This window comes from Chionomys nivalis, chromosome 23 (genome assembly GCF_950005125.1).
Source record: "Chionomys nivalis chromosome 23, mChiNiv1.1, whole genome shotgun sequence".
Lineage (NCBI taxonomy): Eukaryota > Metazoa > Chordata > Mammalia > Rodentia > Cricetidae > Chionomys > Chionomys nivalis.
The window spans coordinates 13,009,031-13,029,096 of NC_080108.1; the positions used below are offsets into that span (position 1 = coordinate 13,009,031).

The 20,066-nt window shown below is 49.5% G+C and overlaps 1 protein-coding gene across 1 annotated transcript in view; it reads left to right on the forward strand.

The window, feature by feature from the left end:
* The window catches only part of Ap3b2 (adaptor related protein complex 3 subunit beta 2), a 33,213-nt gene that overhangs the window by 3,390 nt on the left and 9,757 nt on the right, over positions 1-20,066 (forward strand). Inside the window, exons 2-14 of the mRNA XM_057756124.1 lie at positions 5,901-5,976; positions 6,094-6,168; positions 6,473-6,568; positions 11,785-11,945; positions 12,196-12,262; positions 12,348-12,530; positions 12,613-12,896; positions 13,047-13,101; positions 13,492-13,563; positions 15,666-15,728; positions 16,070-16,202; positions 16,474-16,583; positions 17,406-17,582. Coding sequence (XP_057612107.1) covers positions 5,901-5,976; positions 6,094-6,168; positions 6,473-6,568; positions 11,785-11,945; positions 12,196-12,262; positions 12,348-12,530; positions 12,613-12,896; positions 13,047-13,101; positions 13,492-13,563; positions 15,666-15,728; positions 16,070-16,202; positions 16,474-16,583; positions 17,406-17,582 — 1,552 coding nt within the window. The remainder of the gene's footprint in view (positions 1-5,900; positions 5,977-6,093; positions 6,169-6,472; positions 6,569-11,784; positions 11,946-12,195; positions 12,263-12,347; positions 12,531-12,612; positions 12,897-13,046; positions 13,102-13,491; positions 13,564-15,665; positions 15,729-16,069; positions 16,203-16,473; positions 16,584-17,405; positions 17,583-20,066) is intronic.

The following is a 20,066-nucleotide window of genomic DNA, read 5'->3' on the forward strand; positions in this document are numbered from 1 at the left end:
TTGTTATCTTTTTATTATTTTTATGTGTATGTGGTGTACATGCACATGTATGTGTGGATGGGCATGCTGCAATGCCGCAAAACTACAGGAAGATATCCTCCGCCTTGTTCTTTGATGCAGGGTCTCTCACTGAACTGAGATCACAGATTTCTTCTAGGTTGGCAGCCGCCGTGCTCAGAGATTCTGCTCTCTCCATGACCTCTTAGTGCTGGGTTAGAGGGGTGAACAGGACCATGTCTGGCTTTTACATGTGTGCTGGGATCTGAACTCTAGTCTTCTGTGCCAGCACTCTTAATTGATGAGTCATCTCTCCAGCCCCAAGGAACTGTTGTAATTTCTTTTGGATTGATTGCCAGTAAATGCTCGATGTGTGTGCCTGCTTTAGATCCCTGCAGACAGAGTCGTGTAAAACTTTCTCAGGTGCCAAGCTGTGCTCAGTAGAAATGCTAAGATGTCCTGACCTACACTAGGGAGACGGGGGACATACGGGCTTTCTTTCCTATCGCTTTGATCAAACATCTGACAAAAGCAATTTAAGCAGTGGTTTATTTTAGCTCATAGGCTGAGGATATATGTTGGGGAAATGTGATGGCAAGGGTTTGAGGCTGGACATAGGAAAACCTCAGTCATGAAGCCAAGAAGATAAATGAATGGTGGGCTTCATATTCTCTCTCTCTCTCTCTCTCTCTCTCTCTCTCTCTGTCTCTCTCTCTCCCCCTCTTTCTCTCTCTCTCTCTCCTGCTGTAATTCTTTTAAATTTGTTATTTTTATTTTATATATATATGGGTGTTTTGCATGCATGCTTGTCTGTGAACCACACATGTGCCTGGTGTCTGTGGAAACCCCTGAAACTGGAGTTACAGACACCTGTGAGCTGCCATGGGGGTGCTGGGGATAGAACCTTGGTCATCTGGAAGAGCAGTCAAAACTCTTAACCACCGAGCTTTTTACAGCCCCCACTGTCTCCTTTTTATTCAGTCAGGTGCCCCGATCACGGGAAGTTGCCCCTTACACTTAGGATGGATCTTCCCATGTCTATTGGAGCAATCTAAATATTCCCTCACAGACAAGCCTGCAGGTTTGGTGGGTTTTTTTTTAGATTATTCTACAAACTCACATTCAAGATTAACTACACAAACTGGCTTTGGAAGGACTGATGAGGAATGAGAGCCTGGACTGGAGTGAGCAGGAATGTATGAGATTCCTAGAGAGGAGGGAAACACCGTTCCAAGGAAATTTACCATTCAGTTATGGCTATGAGATTTGGAGTGAAAAAAGAAACTCTTCCCCTGACCCTCTCATGCGCCCAGAGACTGGGATGGGCTCAGTCCCTGTCCCCAGCCATCTGTACCTCCTGTGGCTTTGCTTCTGAGCCTTGAGAAGGAAACCAGAGCCTCCCACCTGGCCAGTGTCTAGTTACAGAGTTTCAGGGCGGGCCTTCTGGTGGCAGTGGGCATGATGAGCAGGTCCCAGCTGGCTGCCAGTTCAGTACTCTCTTGGAGCTGGACCCGATGCCAGATGCAGCGATTCCTGCAGCTCCCCGGGACGGTAGTGAGGCCAGGGGCCAATGGGGCTGAGCAGGAGGAGGCTTCCAGTCCTGTGCTTGGTCCTGAAGGTGGGCCCCCACCCTGGTACCAGGCCCTGAAGCCTGAGGAGCTTCGGTGGCTGCAGGCTCCTGAGGAAGACACAACCCCAGAAACATCGATAGAAGGACCTCGCCCTGAGGTTGGCCAAGGCCAGACCCAGAACCAGCCATTAAGGTACAGAACATCCTGCCTCTGCCCACAGAGAACCGAGGTCAGGGAATGGGTGGCTGCTACTTTCAGCCCAGCTCCCTGTTTAACCTCCTTGGTGGGGTAGCACCAGGCACATATTCAGGCTCCAGGCTTGAGGGGCTTCAGGTAGAGGTCATGGGACACCTGAGGGTTGAGAGTATGACTAAGTGAGATAAAGAAACTCTGAGCGGAGGGAGAGGGTGAGACATTCAAGGCTTCAAGGCCCATCTTGACTGTCCTACCCCCAAGCCCTGGCTGGAGTAGGCTCAGGAAAAGGTTTGGGGACAGAAACAAACATGGTCCAAGTTTGAGCAGCGTCTCTGGGTGTGTTGACTGTAACTTGGGGAGGGAGCCCCGTGGGCCACTGCAGGGTGAGTGAATGTGTCTGATCCCAGGGTCATGTTTGATACACTGGAGGGCTCTAGCCACAGTCAGGAGAGTCTGCTAACCCAGAGTAGGTCAGAGGTCAGGTCAGATCGAGTGCAAAGTAAAGGGATCCGACTGGGAAGTGAATATTTCATGATCTCAGGGCACTGTTGTGTTCCTCTCCCTTCCTCTGCCTCCTGGGAACGTGAAGCCAGTGGGAGCAAAAGAGGGGTGGGGTCCATCACGCTCCAGGAGGAGAAAGGCCACCTCACTACAAGAGGCATTGTGTGGGTTGTCGGCATTTGAAGATCAATTCTGCCGGCTCTGTTTTATACCCAGTGTCCCTCCCTTCTGCCAAGAGCCTAAAATGCATTACCAGTTTTGTGGGTGGGATGGCCTAGGGTGTGTGCTTTTGACAGGGGCCCGAGACATTTGGGGCATGGCAAGGACACCCATGTGTGAAGCAGTCAGCTTCTAGGGAACACTGTCAGTTAAGGAGACTGGCCTGCTCTGTCCACTGCAGGCCATTGCCCTACCTCATACCACACCAGGCTGGGCCTCAGGTGGTCAGAGGATCTCCTCATCTGTCTTGAAGTTCCCTGGCCATTATGATGGATGAGCCTGGAGTAACCAAATTTGTCAGGGTTGTCCATGTATTGTATGTGGCTGTGGTGACTGTAAGGGGCCTGTGTATGTCTATAGGGTAGCATGGGGAGGATGGAGTGGTCTCTGACAGCATATATCTATAGGTGTGTAGGTGAAATGTGTCTGGGGCTTTGTGCCTTGAGAGTGCTTCTGTGGAAGGATGCTCTATTGTTTTGTATTTGTGTGAGCGTGTGTGTTTCCCTGGGGTTTGCGGGTATGTGTCTGCAGTTTCACGTATATGATTGTGTGTCTGTGAGGGAAGTGTGTGGGATGTGGTTCTATCTCTGGGGTATAGGTAGACCCACAGGAGTGGACACGTGTGTGGTACATGTGGGCGGTACTCATATGTGAGTTAAACACGGAGTGTCTATTTGAGGGGTACAACAGTGAGCACTGAGAGGTGGGGAAAGCTGGTACCCACATCTCTCAGCTCCCAAGACTCTAAGGTATGCCAGTGACTCAGTGGAATTGTTTGTGCTTCTGCCCACACCTCAGCTCAACACCCCTGAGGGACTGGTAACCAGGTCTGTGTCTGGGAGTGTTGTGTGACATGAACAGATACAGATTCACCCCAGATGTGGCACCAGAGACAGACCAAAGAAACAATCCTACCTAAGTCCAGCTCCGTGAGCCAGGGAATTCCAGGAGTATGGGTGAACAGCTAGCTACCCACAAAGGTAGTTGGGTCATCGAAAAATCCAGTCCAGCATGGGCGACAGCTCCCAAAAGCTGTATCCCTGGAGTTCCCTGCATATTTCTGAGTGGGCTTGTGGAAGAGTCTCCTCTCTCCAAGATGGTTACCTCTGCGCAATTACAGGGTGGGGCCTGGTGAATCCTATTTCCTGATCTTATAAGTTTCATATACTTCCTGAGTCTTACAAGACTGCCATCAGGAAGTACAGTTTCTTTAAGAAATAACTCCCCTTATGGTAGTGAGAGGGACAAAGTGGTTGTCTTATGGTCTTTGCTTTAAGAACACCAAAATTTTTTGGTCTTGGGAGCACCCAGGAAAGGGCACTTTGAGCTAACATGTGCAGGGCTGTATGCGTTCTGCCCATCATCTGCCATCTAGCAAGGGCCTCTGTGTTCTAAAAGGCATCCTTTTTCTACTTTGCTTTTCTGTCAAAAATCTTTTCCGAAAAGACATTTCCCATGTACATACATATGTCTTGACTTGGGTGTACGACAGTGCTCACGTGTGTGTCATGGTGAGGAACGAAGCTTCCTAAAGTTTTTGGGACATGGGTTTCTTAGTGCTCCTATCCCTCCTTGTTTTTTTCTGTTAGGCTCACACACATGACTGGCACATGTGTAAGGAGATTCTCTTTCTCATGATGTAGGTCGCTGATTTCTCTGTCTCTCAACAGCAGACACATTGGCCCTCTCCTAGGACTGGACGTTGTTTCTAGATGTTTTATTTTGCCCAGGAGTGTTTTATACCTTCATAAATGGCCACCCAATGCTAAATGACAGGATTGACTTTGGACATGAGGCCACCCATGGAATCCTTGGGAGTTGTCTGGTTCTTGGAGTCATTTTGGTCTGTAAGGCCAAGACCTGCAAACACGTTTGACGTGGGGAAAGAGCATCATACTCTTCTTTTCTTTTTGTGTGTACGGAGGTACTATGCAGGTGCACGTGTGTGTGGATGCCAGACACCTACCCTGTGTTCCTCAGGAACTGCCCACCTTGTTTATTTGAGGCAAGGCCTCGCCCACTGGTTTCTGGCTCTCACTGTTTTGATGAGGTGGACGAGCGATCAAGCCCCAGAGATCCTCCAGTTTCTGCCTCCCGGGTACTGGAATTACAAGCAGTTGCTACCTTGCCCTGCTTTTAATGGATGCTGGGAAGCAATCTCAGGTCCTCACGCTCGCATGAAAAGCACATAATGACACATCTCCCTAGTCTCCTACCCTTGTTTGATACCCAGTTCCCCTCGCTTGGTTCTTCCCATCCATCGAGCTAGGCCTTATCTTTCTACCCCAACCTTTCCTTTGTCCCTTGGCTCTCTAAATTTTGTTGTTGTTGTTTGACTGGTTTGGGTTTTCAGACAGGGTCTCACTGTGCCGTGATGGCTGGCCTGGAACTCATAGAGATCCATTTGCCTCTGACTCCTGGGTGAGGATTAAATGTGTGCCCCATCATGGCTGGTTTAGTTTTCTATGGTCGAAGTAAGAAAGAACCACAAGCTGGGTTACTGATTGGGAACAGGGTCTCCTGGGCCTCCTGTCTCCTATTCCTGAGCCTGGGATGTGACACTGTGTACAGTTCAGGTGGGAATCAAACGCAGAACTCTGTGCAGCTAAGCAAGCACCCTAACAGCTGAGCTTCATCTCAAATCCTAGAATAGAAACTTTCTGTTTCAGCTCAGAAGGCCTAAAGTCTACAATCAAGGTGTTAGTGTCTTAGCTAGGATTTCTATTGCTGTAAAGAGACACCATGACCATGGAAACGCTTACAAAGAAAACATTTAATTGAAGGTGGCTTGCTTACAGTTTCATGAAGGCATGGCAGTGTGCAGGCAGACAGGCTGGAGCCCAGAGAGCTACATCTTGTAAGAAACAGGAAATCAACTGTCACACGGAATGAAGTTTCAGAAGAGACCTCAAAGCCCGCCCCCACAGTGACACATTTCCTCCAACAAGGCCACGCCCCCCAGTAGTGCCCTTCCTTTGGGGGCCATTTTCTTTCAAACCATCACAGTTAGTTAGCAAGGTCATGCTCCCTAGAAACCCAGTGGGGAATCCTTCTGGCTTACTGGCTATCATCGATGTTTGTTGGCTTACAGATGTAAATCTTCAGTCCTGTGTCTTTACAGTAATTGAGCTATCCTCCCAGCTCACATCCTTGACAAATCAGTTTCCAAAAATTCTAAGGCACTGGGTTAGCACTTTAACATCCTTTCTTTTGGCCAGGGAACACGATCCAGCCCATAACAGTGGCTGGCCCACAAGTCTCTCCTGAACGCCTAATGGGAGCTTACCCATTTCCACTCCCTGCCTGTAGCCCCTGGCTCTGGTCCCTCCTTGGACTGGACTTGGCCTGAGTCCTACCTGAACACTGGTGATTCATGCCCACCCTGCTCCTTATCTGACCGTCTGTGTGTCCCACCAGGCACGATGACCTGAAAGAGATGTTGGACACCAATAAAGATTCCCTCAAGCTGGAGGCCATGAAGAGGATTGTGGCAGTAAGAGGGGCTTCCCATGGGTGACGGGCCTGTGACCTTGGGTAATGTATCAGGCTTTGCCCTAACCAGTGCTCCGCCCCCTCCCCTTTTATTTTCCTCTCTGATCCCAACACACAGATGATCGCCCGGGGGAAGAACGCCTCAGACCTGTTCCCTGCCGTGGTGAAGAATGTAGCCTGTAAAAACATAGAGGTGAGCACCATCCACAGGCGGGCTCCCATCCCAACCCAGGACTCAACTCAAGCTGGGCTGAGGGCAAGGAAGGAAACTATTTAACCCTTGGAGGACTGGCCTGCTCAAGCTGTCCCTGTCCGTATGTCCCTGAACTGGATGCCAATCAGGGTGGAGGGCTGGGGACACACTTAAGGCTGCTGTCTCCTCCTGGACGAACTTGACCCATGAACCATAGCTGCATGCATGGGTGGTGATGGCATCCCAGGTGGTGAAGGTGCTACCCCCTGCTGGGACACCAGCCAGGACACCTGCTCTCTCCTAGGTGAAGAAGCTTGTCTACGTGTACCTGGTCCGATACGCTGAGGAGCAGCAAGACCTAGCCCTTCTGTCCATCTCTACCTTCCAGCGTGGCCTAAAGGTCAGAGGTCTGCATGGGGCCTGTGCGTCATTGGAACTATATCCACGAATGTCGTGTAGGCTCTGGGGAGCTCTTCCTACTTGCTAAAGCGGGGACATTCAGGTTCAGAGGAGAGCAAAGGACCAGTGAAGCCTACTCAGGTAGAAGCCAGACTTAGAAAGAACTTGGGATAGGAAGTAGATGCCCAGAGCCCAGGTCACTGCCCCTGAGATGCCTGTGTGGCTATAAGTGGACAACAGACTGGATCCTTTGTAAGGAAGAAAGGGTGGCTGGAGAGATGGCTCAGCATCCCTTCCAGAAGATCTGGGTTTATTTCCTAGCAACCACATGGCAGCTCACAACTGCCTGAGAGTCCGTCCACCTCCAGGGAATCCGGCACCCTCGCACAGACACACACGCAGCCAAAACACCAATGCGCATAAAATAAAATAAAGGTTTATCCATCTCACAGCCCTGGAAGGTGGGAAGGTCCACGGCTATGAGGAGGGCACATCTGGCGAGGGCTTTTTGGCTCTTCAGAGTCCCAAGGTGACACAGGGTGAGAGGGATACGAGAGACAGAGCCATTCTTAAGGCATTAATCTGCCCATCCAGAGCCCCCCTGACACAGCCACTTTTTAAAGGTCCCACCTCCCAAAGTTGGTCTTAATACCTCCGGGTAGGGATTACGTCTCAACTGAAGTTTTAGTGGGTTTATTTTTATTTTTTTAATATATATTTATTTACTATAGCTACAGTACTCTGTCTGCATGTGCGCCTGCAGGCCAGAAGAGGGCACCAGATCTCATTACAGATGGTTGCTGGGAATAGAACACAGGCCTCTGGAAGAGCAGCCTGTGCTCTTAACCGCCAAGCCATCTCTCCAGCCCCCTTAGTAGGTTTATTTTTTAACAGCAGGCTGCCTTCAGTATGAATCACTTGAGCCCCTGACAGTGGAGACTCTCGGTCCTTACCTCTACCCACAGAGGGACATGAATTGTGACTCACGTCAGACACTTGGCAGACACATGGCAGGAGCCTCTCACAGCAAATATTCAACTGAACTAACTAATCTTTAAATTATTTATAACTTTAATTCCTATGAGATTGTGGATTTATAATTGTCTCTTCTCACTATTACAATTTTACAAAAACATGACGTGTTGAAATCAGAATGATGTCAAGTAAAATACTGGTATTACCTACCTAACCATGCATTACCTGTTTAATTTAATGGTGTGTATTTAAATGAACTAATTTGCTTTTTTTTTGAAATCCATTGTACAAAAAGAAATAAAAAGAAGGTACTTAAAACCAGGCTGCAAAATGTTCATATAGTATTTAGGGCTTGTAGGCTCTAGTATCTCAACCATGCACTTACTAGATTTTGTGTTAAAAATAGACATAGTTATATTCCAACAAATATTTATTTAAAAAAAATAGGCAGCTAGTAGAACTGTCCTGAGGTCTGTGCCTAGCAGTCTTTGCTGTTGAACGTCTTCGACACATTGCCAGTAATCGGGACCACATTCCTTCGTAAAGCCATATGCCCCACCTCTTACCCTAACTTAAGACAATTACAATGGCTCTCGTGTTTGTTTCTTAACCATTATATTATATTGAAACTTACATTGAAACTTCTATAGCTATAATTCTTTTGTTGTTGTTGTTGATGTTTGTTGATTTTTGAGACAGGGTTTGTCTGTGAAACCATTCTGGCTGTCCAGGAACTTTGTAGACCAAGCTGGCCTCGAACTCACAGAGATCTACCAGCCTCTGCCTCCTGAGCGCTGGGATTAAAGGCGTGCACCACAACTGCCTGGCTTATAATTTTAAAAAATGGATTTTAAGTATAATCAAGACACTGGGTTCAGTCACCAGAAAAAGAATATTCCATGTTCATGGGAGATCTAATTAATGTCATGTTATACCAGCACAAGCACTGTTTATCACACAGCCGAAGTCTCCTCTGTATCTCCCGTACTTTTCACAAGTATATGTGTATTATTTTTAAAAATCATATTTTTATCTACTTTTTTGTGTGTGCAAGTATGTGTCAAGGTCAGATCTCTTTCCACCATGTGGATCCCAGGGATAGAACTCAAGTGTTTGGTGGCAAGTGCTTTAATCCTCTGAGCCATCTCACTAAACCATGTGTTTATTCTTTTATTGCTTAGTTATGCATTCCTAAATGATGAAATACTGTTTTTTAAATGGACTCATAATATAAACAGAGTTTTCTTGTTTTGATTACTGGGTTTGGGCCTGTCTGGGCCATTGTGTATGCCTGGGTTCTCTTTTTATCAGCTAACCTAAAGCCATGTTTTTTGTTTTTCTTTTCTATTTCTATTCAGCACTTCTCTGTCAACTCTATGTTTTATTTCGTTTCACAGAGTCTCTAATCCAGGATCCAGTACCCTGCTGGGCTTGAACCTAGGCCCTCCAAACTTGCTAGACAAGCATTCTGTCACTGTGCTACATCCTCAGCACACACACAAACCGCACCCTTTTCCTTTCGGTTTTGTTTGGTTTTTTTGTTTTTATATTTTGTTTGTTTTTCGAGACAGGGTTTCTCTGTAGCTTTAGAGCCTGTCCTGGGACTAGCTCTTGTAGAACAGGCTGGCCTCGAACTCACAGAGATCCACCTGCCTCTGCCTCCCAAGTGCTGGGATTAAAGGCGTGCAGCCTGGCTCCTTTTGGTGTTTTGAGACAAGGCCTTGCTTGAACTTGCTCTGCAGTACAGGCTAGCCTGGAACTCCCAATTCTTCTTCAGTCTCCCGAGTGTTCAGGCTCTAAATGTGCACAATCACATCGGGCTCATGGGCTTTTTATTTCTGTTTACTTTAGGACACAGTTTTGCTATGTTTCCCAGGGTGGCCTCAAACATTCAGTCCCGCTGCAGCTCTTCTGGTAACTGGGACTTCATGCCCACACCACCACACCCAGTGCAAAGCTCTGAATTTTAATTTTGTCCCCTAACTTTGTGTCTTCCTCCGTGTAGCTTCCTTTGTATTAAAACTGAGAGTTTATCTGAGCCAGGGCATCAGCTTGGAGTGTATGGCATAAAGTGTTTCCAGGATATCAATGTTTTGTTAATAAATCTTTCCTAGCTAGGTTTTATTAAATTATGGATCCGTAGAACTATATGACTAGTCACCCAGTATTTTTCTGTCTTACTTTGGAAGATCCTGAAAGCAAGGAGAGAAAACTTTAACACCCTTCATGTGATGTTATGACTATGATGACAGAGATAAAACAGGCCCAAATTCTGCTCCTAAAATGCTCACATGATTATGTGAACCCAAAGGCCTGCATCGAAGGTGGCAATGCAGGAAGTGTTGAGACTCCCAGCATGCCTTGCTGAAATCAAGAGTCCCAGTGTTAAATATCCACCAGTTCAATTTCCTCCTCCAAACTGAAAACAGTTGGTTTTTTTTTGTCTCTATGATTGTTTTCAAAAGAAAAATGGTAAAATAAAGAAGGCTAGTTTCTTAAAAAATGAATTTATTTATTCACTTATTTTATATCCTGGCTGCAGCTTCCCCCTCTGTCCTCTCCTCCCAGTCCCTCTCTTTGAACCTTCCTCCTGTCCTTCTCCCCCCACCCCCTGCATTCACTCCTCCGTTCATTTCTATTCAGAAAAGGGCAGGCCTCCCATGAATATCAACAAAATATGGTGTATCAACTTGCAGTAAGACTCATATATAAGGCTGGGCAAGGCAACCCGGTATGAGGAGTAGGGTCCCAAAAGCCAGTAAAAGAGTCAGAGACAGCCCCTGCTTCACTGTTGGGAGTCCCACAAGAGGACCAAGCTACACAACTGTTACATACGTGCACAGTGCCTAGGTCAGTCCATGCAGGCTCCCTGGTTGTCAGTTCAGTCTCTGTGGGCACCTATGAGCCCAGACCCTACAACCCTTCCCCATTCCCCCTTCTCCAGGATTCCCAGAGCTCCACCTAGTGTTGGGCTGTGGGTCTGCATCTGTTCCCATGCAGCATCTCTGATGACAACCGGGCTAGGCACCCATCTGGTCACAGGAGATGTCAGTTCAGCCTCGGTCTGCTGTTGCTAGGAGTCTTAGCTGGGGTCAGCAGGCCAGATTGTAACGGCTGACTGATGTGGTGTGTCTAAGAAAACACAGGCTCCTGCTTTTGAAATCAATGCTTTCAGACCACACCACTAAAACTCAATTCCAAAATTTTGCCGGGCATTACCGTCATTTTCACACCTGGTTTTGCGGCTCTCCTTCTCCAGCTGGGCAATCATGGTGACATCTGTCTTCCTCTACTGTTGTTGTCTACCATTCTTCAGGGTTAGCATCTGTTTACAGCATGGCTCTCAACCTTCCTACTGCTGTGACCCTTTAACACGGTTCCTCATGTTGTACTGACCCCAACCATAAAATTATCTCCATTGCTACTGCATAACTGTAATTTTGCTACTGTTATAGATCATAATGTAAACATCTGCTCTGCAGGATATCTGATGTGTGACCCCTGTGGGTCATTCAATACCCCAAAGTGGTTGTGACCCACAGGTTGAGAACCGCTGGTTTACTCCCACTGTGGGAAGATAGTGCTAAGCTCTGAGATCGTAGCAGGAGAGTGCATGCTGTTAGCAGGCCTGTATGGGATCATATGAGCAGGAGAAGCCTACACATGAGTTTTACTGGGTCACCTACAAGAGTATGGGTGAGGGATCACTTACAGGAGCACAAATAACCTAAGTCAGCTGCATCACCAAGGACCCCAGCATGGGTGACAGCTCACAAAGCTGGGAGCCTGGAGCACACTGCACAGCCCTGCAGGCAACTCAGCAGGTGCGAGAGTGTCCTTTCCAAGTGGCTCTGGTCTAACCTCTTCCATGCAGCTGGGCGGTTTCTGCTTCTCCCAGACAGCTTGGCTTGGCTGAGAGTCTATTTTGCAGCTTAGCTCCTCTGGTCCTGGCAGCTTCTCTTAGACTGAGCCGGCTCTCAGCTTGTACTATTTACTCTGGTAGAGAATCTGGTCAGTTTCAGGGTCTTCTTGAATATATGGAGCTTCTCTGCAGGGTGGAATGTTTCAATCTCAGAAGAATCTGTTTCAGGACACCAAGGTTCCTAACACAAGGTAGCATTCCCCGCCCCCCCACCCCCCCCACAGGGATGCAAGATCTGGTAGTAGGCAGAAATAGTGTCTTGTCTTCCCATTAGGGGATCTAATGCCCTCTCAGGCCTTTGTCTCCACTTCTGTCCTTAGGATCCCAACCAGCTGATCCGTGCCAGTGCCCTCCGTGTCCTCTCTAGCATTCGTGTGCCCATCATAGTGCCCATCATGATGCTGGCCATCAAGGAAGCTGCCTCGGACATGTCACCCTACGTTCGGAAAACAGCTGCTCATGCCATCCCCAAACTTTACAGGTTTGCCCCGCCTTTGCCCTTGGTCCTCCAGGGTCCTCAGTTCCTAAGCCCCCAAGCTCATCCATGACCTTACCGCGATCATGCAGGCTGGAGTAAGACAGTTTAGGGATCCGACAAACACAGGGCGAAGGTGGGGGCTCACGTCTCTTGATGAGCGGGCCTGTGTGCCCAAGGAGAGCCTGGCTGGGGACGCTGTTGGGAAGCCTGGGGACAGGAAGGGACATCTTCCCCACCATTATTTCTCCCTCAGTTTGGACTCTGATCAGAAGGATCAGCTGATAGAAGTCATTGAGAAACTTCTGGCAGACAAGACCACGGTGAGTGCATTATGGGAAGACCGGACAGAGCTGGTTCTAGTTTCTCTGCCTTTCCCATTCACGACCTCTTACCTTGCTTCCCCAGCTGGTGGCCGGCAGTGTAGTGATGGCCTTTGAGGAGGTCTGTCCGGAGCGCATTGACCTGATTCACAAAAACTACCGGAAGCTCTGCAACCTACTCATTGACGTGGAGGAGTGGGGCCAAGTCGTGATCATCAGCATGCTCACGCGCTATGCGCGAACACAGTTCTTGAGCCCCACGCAGAACGTGAGTTCTAGGATCCATTCCGGCGAAGGGGAGAGAAGTCACCCCGGGAAGGCGCCCACAGACCCAGCCGTGTCCCTTGCAGGAGTCCTTGCTAGAGGAGAACCCCGAAAAGGCCTTCTATGGCTCCGAGGAGGACGAAGCCAAAGGTCCGGGTTCGGAGGAGGCAGCCACGGCCGCGCTGCCGGCACGCAAACCATATGTTATGGATCCGGATCACCGGCTGCTGCTGCGGAACACTAAGCCGCTGCTGCAGAGCCGCAGCGCCGCGGTGGTCATGGCCGTGGCACAGCTTTACTTCCACCTGGCGCCCAAGGCGGAGGTGGGCGTCATCGCCAAGGCGCTGGTACGCCTGCTGCGCAGCCACAGGTGCGGGAAGCCCCGCCCCTCCGCTGCCCGAGCCCATGCTCACCCCCACCATTCCTTCCTCCCAACACTTTGGCCAACCTGGCTTCCCCGACCCACCGCCCCTCGCCCCAATTGAGGGGTTCAGAACCCTCTGACCCATCCTCTCCACAGCGAGGTGCAGTACGTAGTGCTCCAGAATGTGGCCACCATGTCCATCAAGCGCCGGGTGAGCATGCGTTCAAGGCCCGCTCTGGACCCTGTGGGCTCTGTGGGAGCTGTTGGGACAGAGGGTGGGAGCATGGAGGACCAGGGAATTGGGGTGGGATGAAGAGGGTTGTAGACAAAGATAGGGGGGGTTAATCCTGTGTGCAGGGTATAGGTTTTCAAGACCCCAAACGCAAACCAGGAGCAGGATTTAGACCCTGAAGGGGCGACGGGGAGGCGAGTGCCCAGTGAGAGAAAAATAAATCAGAGTTAAGGTGGATGGAGGGCGTGGGGGCAAGGATGAGCATTTTGAGGTTTTAAGGGACATGGGGCCTGTGCTGGGAGGGGCTGGTATGTCTGAGGCAAAGCTAGCGTTGTGGTGGAGATTTCCAGGAATGCTCTCTTTCGCCAGGGTATGTTTGAACCCTACCTGAAGAGCTTCTACATTAGGTCCACGGACCCCACCCAGATCAAGATCCTGAAGGTGAGTGCTGGACAGTGTGCATGGCCCTGGATTCCTGCTCGCCTGGTTGAATGCCAGCTGGGCTAACTAATGATGGCCACGTTGGTACCGGCCTCTTTCTGGAGCTGAGCACAGCTCCAGGCTGCAGGTGTTTGCTTGGGTGGTGGGGGACTGCCTCTGGCTTGGGTCACCGGACAAAACTTCTGGGGAGACGCAGCACACAGGCCTGCTCATCCCAGAGAGGGACCCCATGACAAATCAAGGTACAGATGCCACCAAAGTCCACCTGGTGAACCAGTGCATTTTACTGGGTCACCAACAAGAGTACGGGTGAGGGATCACTTGCAGGAGCACAAATGGCTCAAGACAGCTGCATCACCAAGGTCCACCCCAGCATGGGTGACAGCTCACAAAGCTGGGAACAGGAATAGTGCACAGCCTGCAGGCAGCTCAACAGATGGGAGAATGTCCTTTCCAAGTGACTCTGGTCTAAACCTCTTCCAGGCAGCTGGGCGGTTTCTGCTTCTCCCAGGCAGCTGGTCTGGTCTCAGAGTCTTTGCAGCTTGTCTTGGCTGAGACTCTACTTTGCAGCTTAGCTCCTCTGATCCTGGCAGCTTCTCTTAGATGGAGAGGGACTCTGAGCGTGTATGTTTACTCTGCTAGGGAGGGGCCTAGTCAATCCTGTTTCAGAATCTTCTTGAAGATGTTGTGAGTTGTTTACCTTCCTGCTTCAGGAGCTTCCTGCAGGATGCAATGTTTCAATCCTGGAGGAAACAGTTACACTACTTTCTCGTGTGCACCAGACACTTCCCAGAACGACTTTATTTTCATAATCACCCCCAAAATGTATATTGCTTCCATTTTATATTTTTAAAAAACCGTAGCTCCAGGCAGTGGTGTTGCTCCTGTGCGGTGTGCGGTCACCCAGGTCTGCTGCTGGAAGGGCCGGGCTTTCTTTCCCTCTCGGTTTCCTGTCTCTCACACCCCAGCCCCTTCTAACTTTCCAGCACACGTGCGCCAACATCCTATCACGTCAATCAAACAGTGGCTAACTTTCCTATCTCTGTTCCTAGATGTATGGACTCAAGGGACCTCAATGGGAGGGTACTTGCCTAGTATGCACAAGACCTTGGGTTTGATCCCCAGTACCCCATAAACAGGGAAAGGTAGCACATATCTGTAATCCTAGCACACAGGTTAATTAGAAGCAGAAGCATCAAGAGTTCAAGATCATTCTTGACCACATATCGAGGTCAAAGCCAACTTAGGCTGCTTGAGATGCTGTCTCAAAACAAAACAACAAACAGGTATAAATCCAGGGGTTCAAGGTGAAGGAAATGAGTCAGAGACCCTGCTTTTGTTGAGCTTATAGTCCTGTGGAGGGGGAGGCATTAAGCAGCTAATTACACGACAGTCGCAAAAATACATCAATGAAATGTGTCAAGAGAGAAGAGTGCGGAGAGATATAGATAGGAGGCGTTAGGGCTGGAGAGGTGTCTCAGCTGTTAAGAGCCCTGGCTGCTCTTCCAGAGGATCAGGGTTCCATTCTAAGCACCCACAACGAGGGTTCATGGCCACTTGTACAACTCTAATTTCACAGAATCCAGTGCCCTCTTCTGGCCTCTGCAGGTATTGCATGTACAAGGTACATAGATGAAACAACATTGGCAGAAAAATAAATTTAAAAAAATATTCAAAATTAGAATAGTGCCACCATCCTTTGAATCAAGGAAGCTTTCCTTGATAAGGTGGACTCCGAACCGAGACCTGGTATATGGAGGTGAATTCCCTAAGTCAATGCAGGGTCAGACATGGGAAGACCTGCTCTGTGCACGTGGTTTGCCGAGACTCCGAGACAGGAGGCAGGAAGAGTGGCCAGGTCTTTCAGAGACTGGCGAGTCATCCCTGATTTCTATCCTATGGCCCTATTTCATCTCTTCTTTGTCGGGGACTTTACTGTGGAGGCACATCGATCCTCTTGTGCATTTCCACAGCACTAAGCATGTGCAGAACTCCCCCCCCCCCCCAGTATTGCTTTCTAGTCTATAAAGTCTGTACAATAAAAGCCCAGACAACCTGCTGGCCACACTGGCCACTTTCTGCCTCTCTGCCTCTCCTCACAGCTGGAAGTGCTGACCAACCTGGCCAATGAGACCAACATCCCCACTGTTCTACGGGAATTCCAGGTACAAGCCATGGGCTCACCTATAGCCAGCAGCCCTGGGTAAGGTGCCCAGCAGATCCTTATTACCCAGTGAGAGTTGGCCTGATGGGTCTCACCTTCAGCAAGAGCCCCAAGCTGCAGAAACTGTGGCCTTAGGTCCCCCTTTCAGTGCCTTCTGTTGGCTTAGGGCTGAGCACTCCCCTGATGTGGTTTGGTGATGTCGTAGTCCTCCAAGACTTAATCTCCGGCATGATGAGTTATAAAATGAGGGGTCACAGTCTTAGTCCACTGGAAGGTCATCCTTAAGCCCTTCACTGTGGGGCCACTACTTACTGGATGTCACTGTGTCCTTGTATCCCACAGACCTACATCCGCAGCATGGACAAAGACTTTGTGGCAGCCACCATCCAGGCCATTGGACGATGTGCGACGAACATAGGCCGAGTCCGCGACACCTGCCTCAATGGCTTGGTACAGCTTCTGTCCAACCGCGATGGTCAGTGTTTGCCTGGAGAGGTGCTCAACCTTGGCGGTGTATGTGTGTGCTTGAATGTCTGACCCCACTGGCCAGTGGGTATTCCCTTGTGTGTCTTGGTACGACGTCTGTCTGCTTCGGTTGGTGCCAGGCATCGCTGTAACTGGAGGGCTGCTTGAGACTTGCAGGGGGCTGGGGAAGAGGATGGCCAAGGGCATTGCAGGTGTGCCTGTCCACCTTGGTGCGGCCATTCGACCATTCTGGGGCTCACGTTCTCATTCTTATTCCCTAGAGCTTGTGGTCGCAGAGTCCGTGGTGGTCATTAAGAAGCTGCTGCAGATGCAGCCGGCGCAGCACGGGGAAATCATCAAACACTTGGCAAAGCTCACAGACAACATCCAGGTGAGGGAGCAACTCCACGTTCTCAGCCTGCCCCAACGTGGTCCCCGTGGTTTCTTTTTAAAGAGTTATTGTGCTTTTAAAGTGTGTGTGTGTGTGTGTGTGTGTGTGTGTGTGTGTGTGTGCACGTGCATGTGCCTGCAGAGGCCAGGCCAGAGGCTTCAGATTCCTGGAGCTAGAGTTACAGTTAACTGTGCACTGCCCAGCATGTGTGCTGGGAACTGAACTTGGGTCGTCTGCAATATCGCCAAGTGTTCTTCACTTGGGAGCCATCTTCCTAGCCCTGTCGATGACTTTAAGACCCTGTAACCAAATGCTTTAGCTTCGTCCAAATCAACTTCCAAATGGACACTGGAAGTTCTTCAGGTAGAAGGAAAGCAATTGGACCGTGTGACCTTGTCTAAGAGTATCCCTACGGGGTCCCTCACAGAACTCTTCAGCCTTTCCCCACCACTCTTTATTTCCCACTAAAGCTCTCACCGAGGATGGATGATTGATTAACCCTTTGTTTTTCTGTTGCATTGAAGCGTTTAAGTAGCCCTAATTCCATTACTGGAGATTCAGAAATACGGACATGGCGGTACAGGAATAAATCTAGAAAACCATGGTTGACTTTAGGGCTCGGCAGCTTTACCTGTGATGATGAAACCATATGGAATAGGGGTGCTGTTTAGGAAAGGCCCACTTACATTTATTCCCCCCTCCCCCTATCCTCAGACACCTAGAAGACAGCAGGCCAGCACAGATGGCAGCCATTTCCTTCACAGTTCCTCCCACCCACACCAGCCTGTTTCCTCTCGTCCTAATGCCTGTCCGTACCCACAGGTGCCCATGGCACGAGCCAGCATCCTCTGGCTCATCGGAGAGTACTGTGAGCATGTGCCCAAGATTGCACCCGATGTCCTGAGAAAAATGGCCAAGTCGTTCACAGCGGAGGAGGACATCGTGAAGCTGCAGGTCATCAACCTGGCAGCCAAGCTTTACCTGACCAACTCAAAGCAGGTAAGGAGGGGGAGACGTCCCCATGAGCTTCCCCTGGACCCCCAAGAGCTGTCCCAGGAAGCAGGTAAGGAGGGGGAGACATCCCCATGAGCTTTCTCTGGACCCCCAAGAGCTGTCCCAGGAAGCATTGCTTTGACTCTCTCCTGCAGGCCTGGACTCTGCTCTGAAAAGACATGTTAGGACAGGTGACTAGTCTTGCAGGTAACCAGTGCCTCCCCAGTGTCCAGAACTATTCCTGAGGCAAGTGGAGTCACCACTGAAGAGAGTCTCTTGTGAGGCTGTGTGTGTTCATGTCTTGATGTTAGAGAGACCTTATCTGTCACCTTTGGAACATGGGCTCTGAAATGCTTATGCTGATTGAGCTAAGGGAGGGGCTGGCCGTGATGGGCGTTGATGGGAGAACATGTATTCCAGGGGACATGGGTTGTGACCTCTTCCCAAAGGTTGGTGATGTCTGGCCTGTCTGTGCCAGGGGTAAGGTTAAGATTGTGTTCCAGCCTGGGCGGTGTTGGTAAACAGTGTCTTTCAAAAGGTAAAAGATTATGAGAGGTACTATGGCCAAGGATGTGGTTCAAGTAAGCTGGAATATTAGGGTGCTTAGAGCCTTTGGTTATCCAGTATTCCCTGAGATGCAGCTTAGTTTTACAAATATTTCAATTGCAACACGTTCATTTACATATTACATATGGGTGTGTTCGTGCTACCGTGGTAGAACTGACTACTTTGAAGCAGTACGCGTGGCCTATAAAACCTAAAACTCTCTGACCCTTTCCAGAAAATGCTTGCAGATCCTTGAAACAAAATATGCAGATGAATGGATCAGCTCTACAGTAAAGCGATAGCCCGAGACTGCAGTGTGCCCTCAAGGTGGCTCTTTCGCTGTCCTTCGTCAGTCTTAGGATCACAGCATGTGGCATCTTTACTGATGGCTTTGATTCATAGTGCTTGGCCTAAGTCCAGGGACTCGAGTTGGGATAGGCTGGGCCACCAAGTGCCAGGACTCTGGTAAAGAGTCAGATGGGAGGGCAGTAGCTACATGTAGAGGCAGAAAGTACTGGGTCTTGTGTATCAGTGTTGTGGGGCATCAACCCTGAGAGAGCGGGCAGCATGGGGAAGTAGTTGTGTGGGTGCTGTCTTGTTTGGAAGGGAGGAAGGAGCAGGCTGGGGGAGCTCTTGGAGAAATGAAGCAGGACAGAGAGTGTCACTCGGTGATAGAGTGCATGCGTAGCATGCACAAAGCTCTGGTCCTATGGGTTCAGCTCCCAACACCCGAAGGAAGCAAACCAAGCAAAGGGGCATAATCAGCGCTCGCGCAGTGGGGAGTGTGGCATGCTCAGAATTCAGCCAGGGTCCTGAGGTCACTGTGTTTTTATAACCTTGGGCTTGTCCGCAGGGCAGTTGTCACTGTCATGTGGGTGGTGACAGTTGACGACCTCTCTCCTTCTTCTCCTTCTCCTCTTTCTTCTTCTTGGTGGTCAGGGTCTTTGTGTAACAGTCCTGGCTGCCCTGGAACTCATTTTGTAGACTAGTCTAGCCTCATAATCATAGAGATCCCCCTCCCTCTGCCTCCCCAGTGTAGTCACCACTCTGGTGTGAGCCACAGTTGACTTCTTTACTGGTTTGAGTCACAGTGGGTAGTGTTACCCCAGGGACTCAAGCAAGGGAGGCAGGCCACCAAGTGTTGGGACTCTGAGTAGTCATCACTGCTAACTACATGTGCATTCATTCATTCACGCACCCCGTTTTCTAGATGGTCCCCTTAGGTGCGGGCGTGGTGATGTCATATTTTAATCCTGTAAGCTTTCAGTAACTTCATGATAAATTACTATCAGTTTTGTGGCTTAAGATAATACCAATATTTTCTTTCAGTTTTTATGGGTCAAGAACCTGCTATGACTCAGTTGGGTCTTATGCAAGACTGTCCTAGAAGTGTAGGCCAAGGCTGGGTTTCCACCTGGAGGCTATGCTGAATACAGGTTCACGTCCCGGCTCACACTATGTTCCAGCTCACACAGTGTGAGGTTCACATCCCAGCTTACACAATGTCAGGTTCACGTCCCAGCTCACACATGTCAGGGTCATGTCCCGGCTCACACAATGTGAGGTTCACGTCCCAGCTCACACAATGCCAGCACTGCTGTGGCTATGGATCCAGGGCCCTGACTTCTTGCTGACTTCCAGCTAGAGACTTCTCCTAGTTTTTAGAAGCTGTCAGTTTCTTCTATGCGAGTCTTCCAATGTGGCCACTTCATTTTTCCAAACCACAGGGGACAAATTACCTAGAGTCTTTGTACTAGCAAGATAGGCCTCTACTCCCATCATACCAAGGCAAGGAGGTTACACAAAGTGCAAACACTAAGAAGCGGCTTGAGTGCGGGTTAGCATGAATGTTGACACGGGTTATTGAGAGTGTCCCATAGTGTTCTTCCCTGGCAGCTGGACCCCTTGGTCAGTAGGAGTTATCGTTATATATATACATTTCTG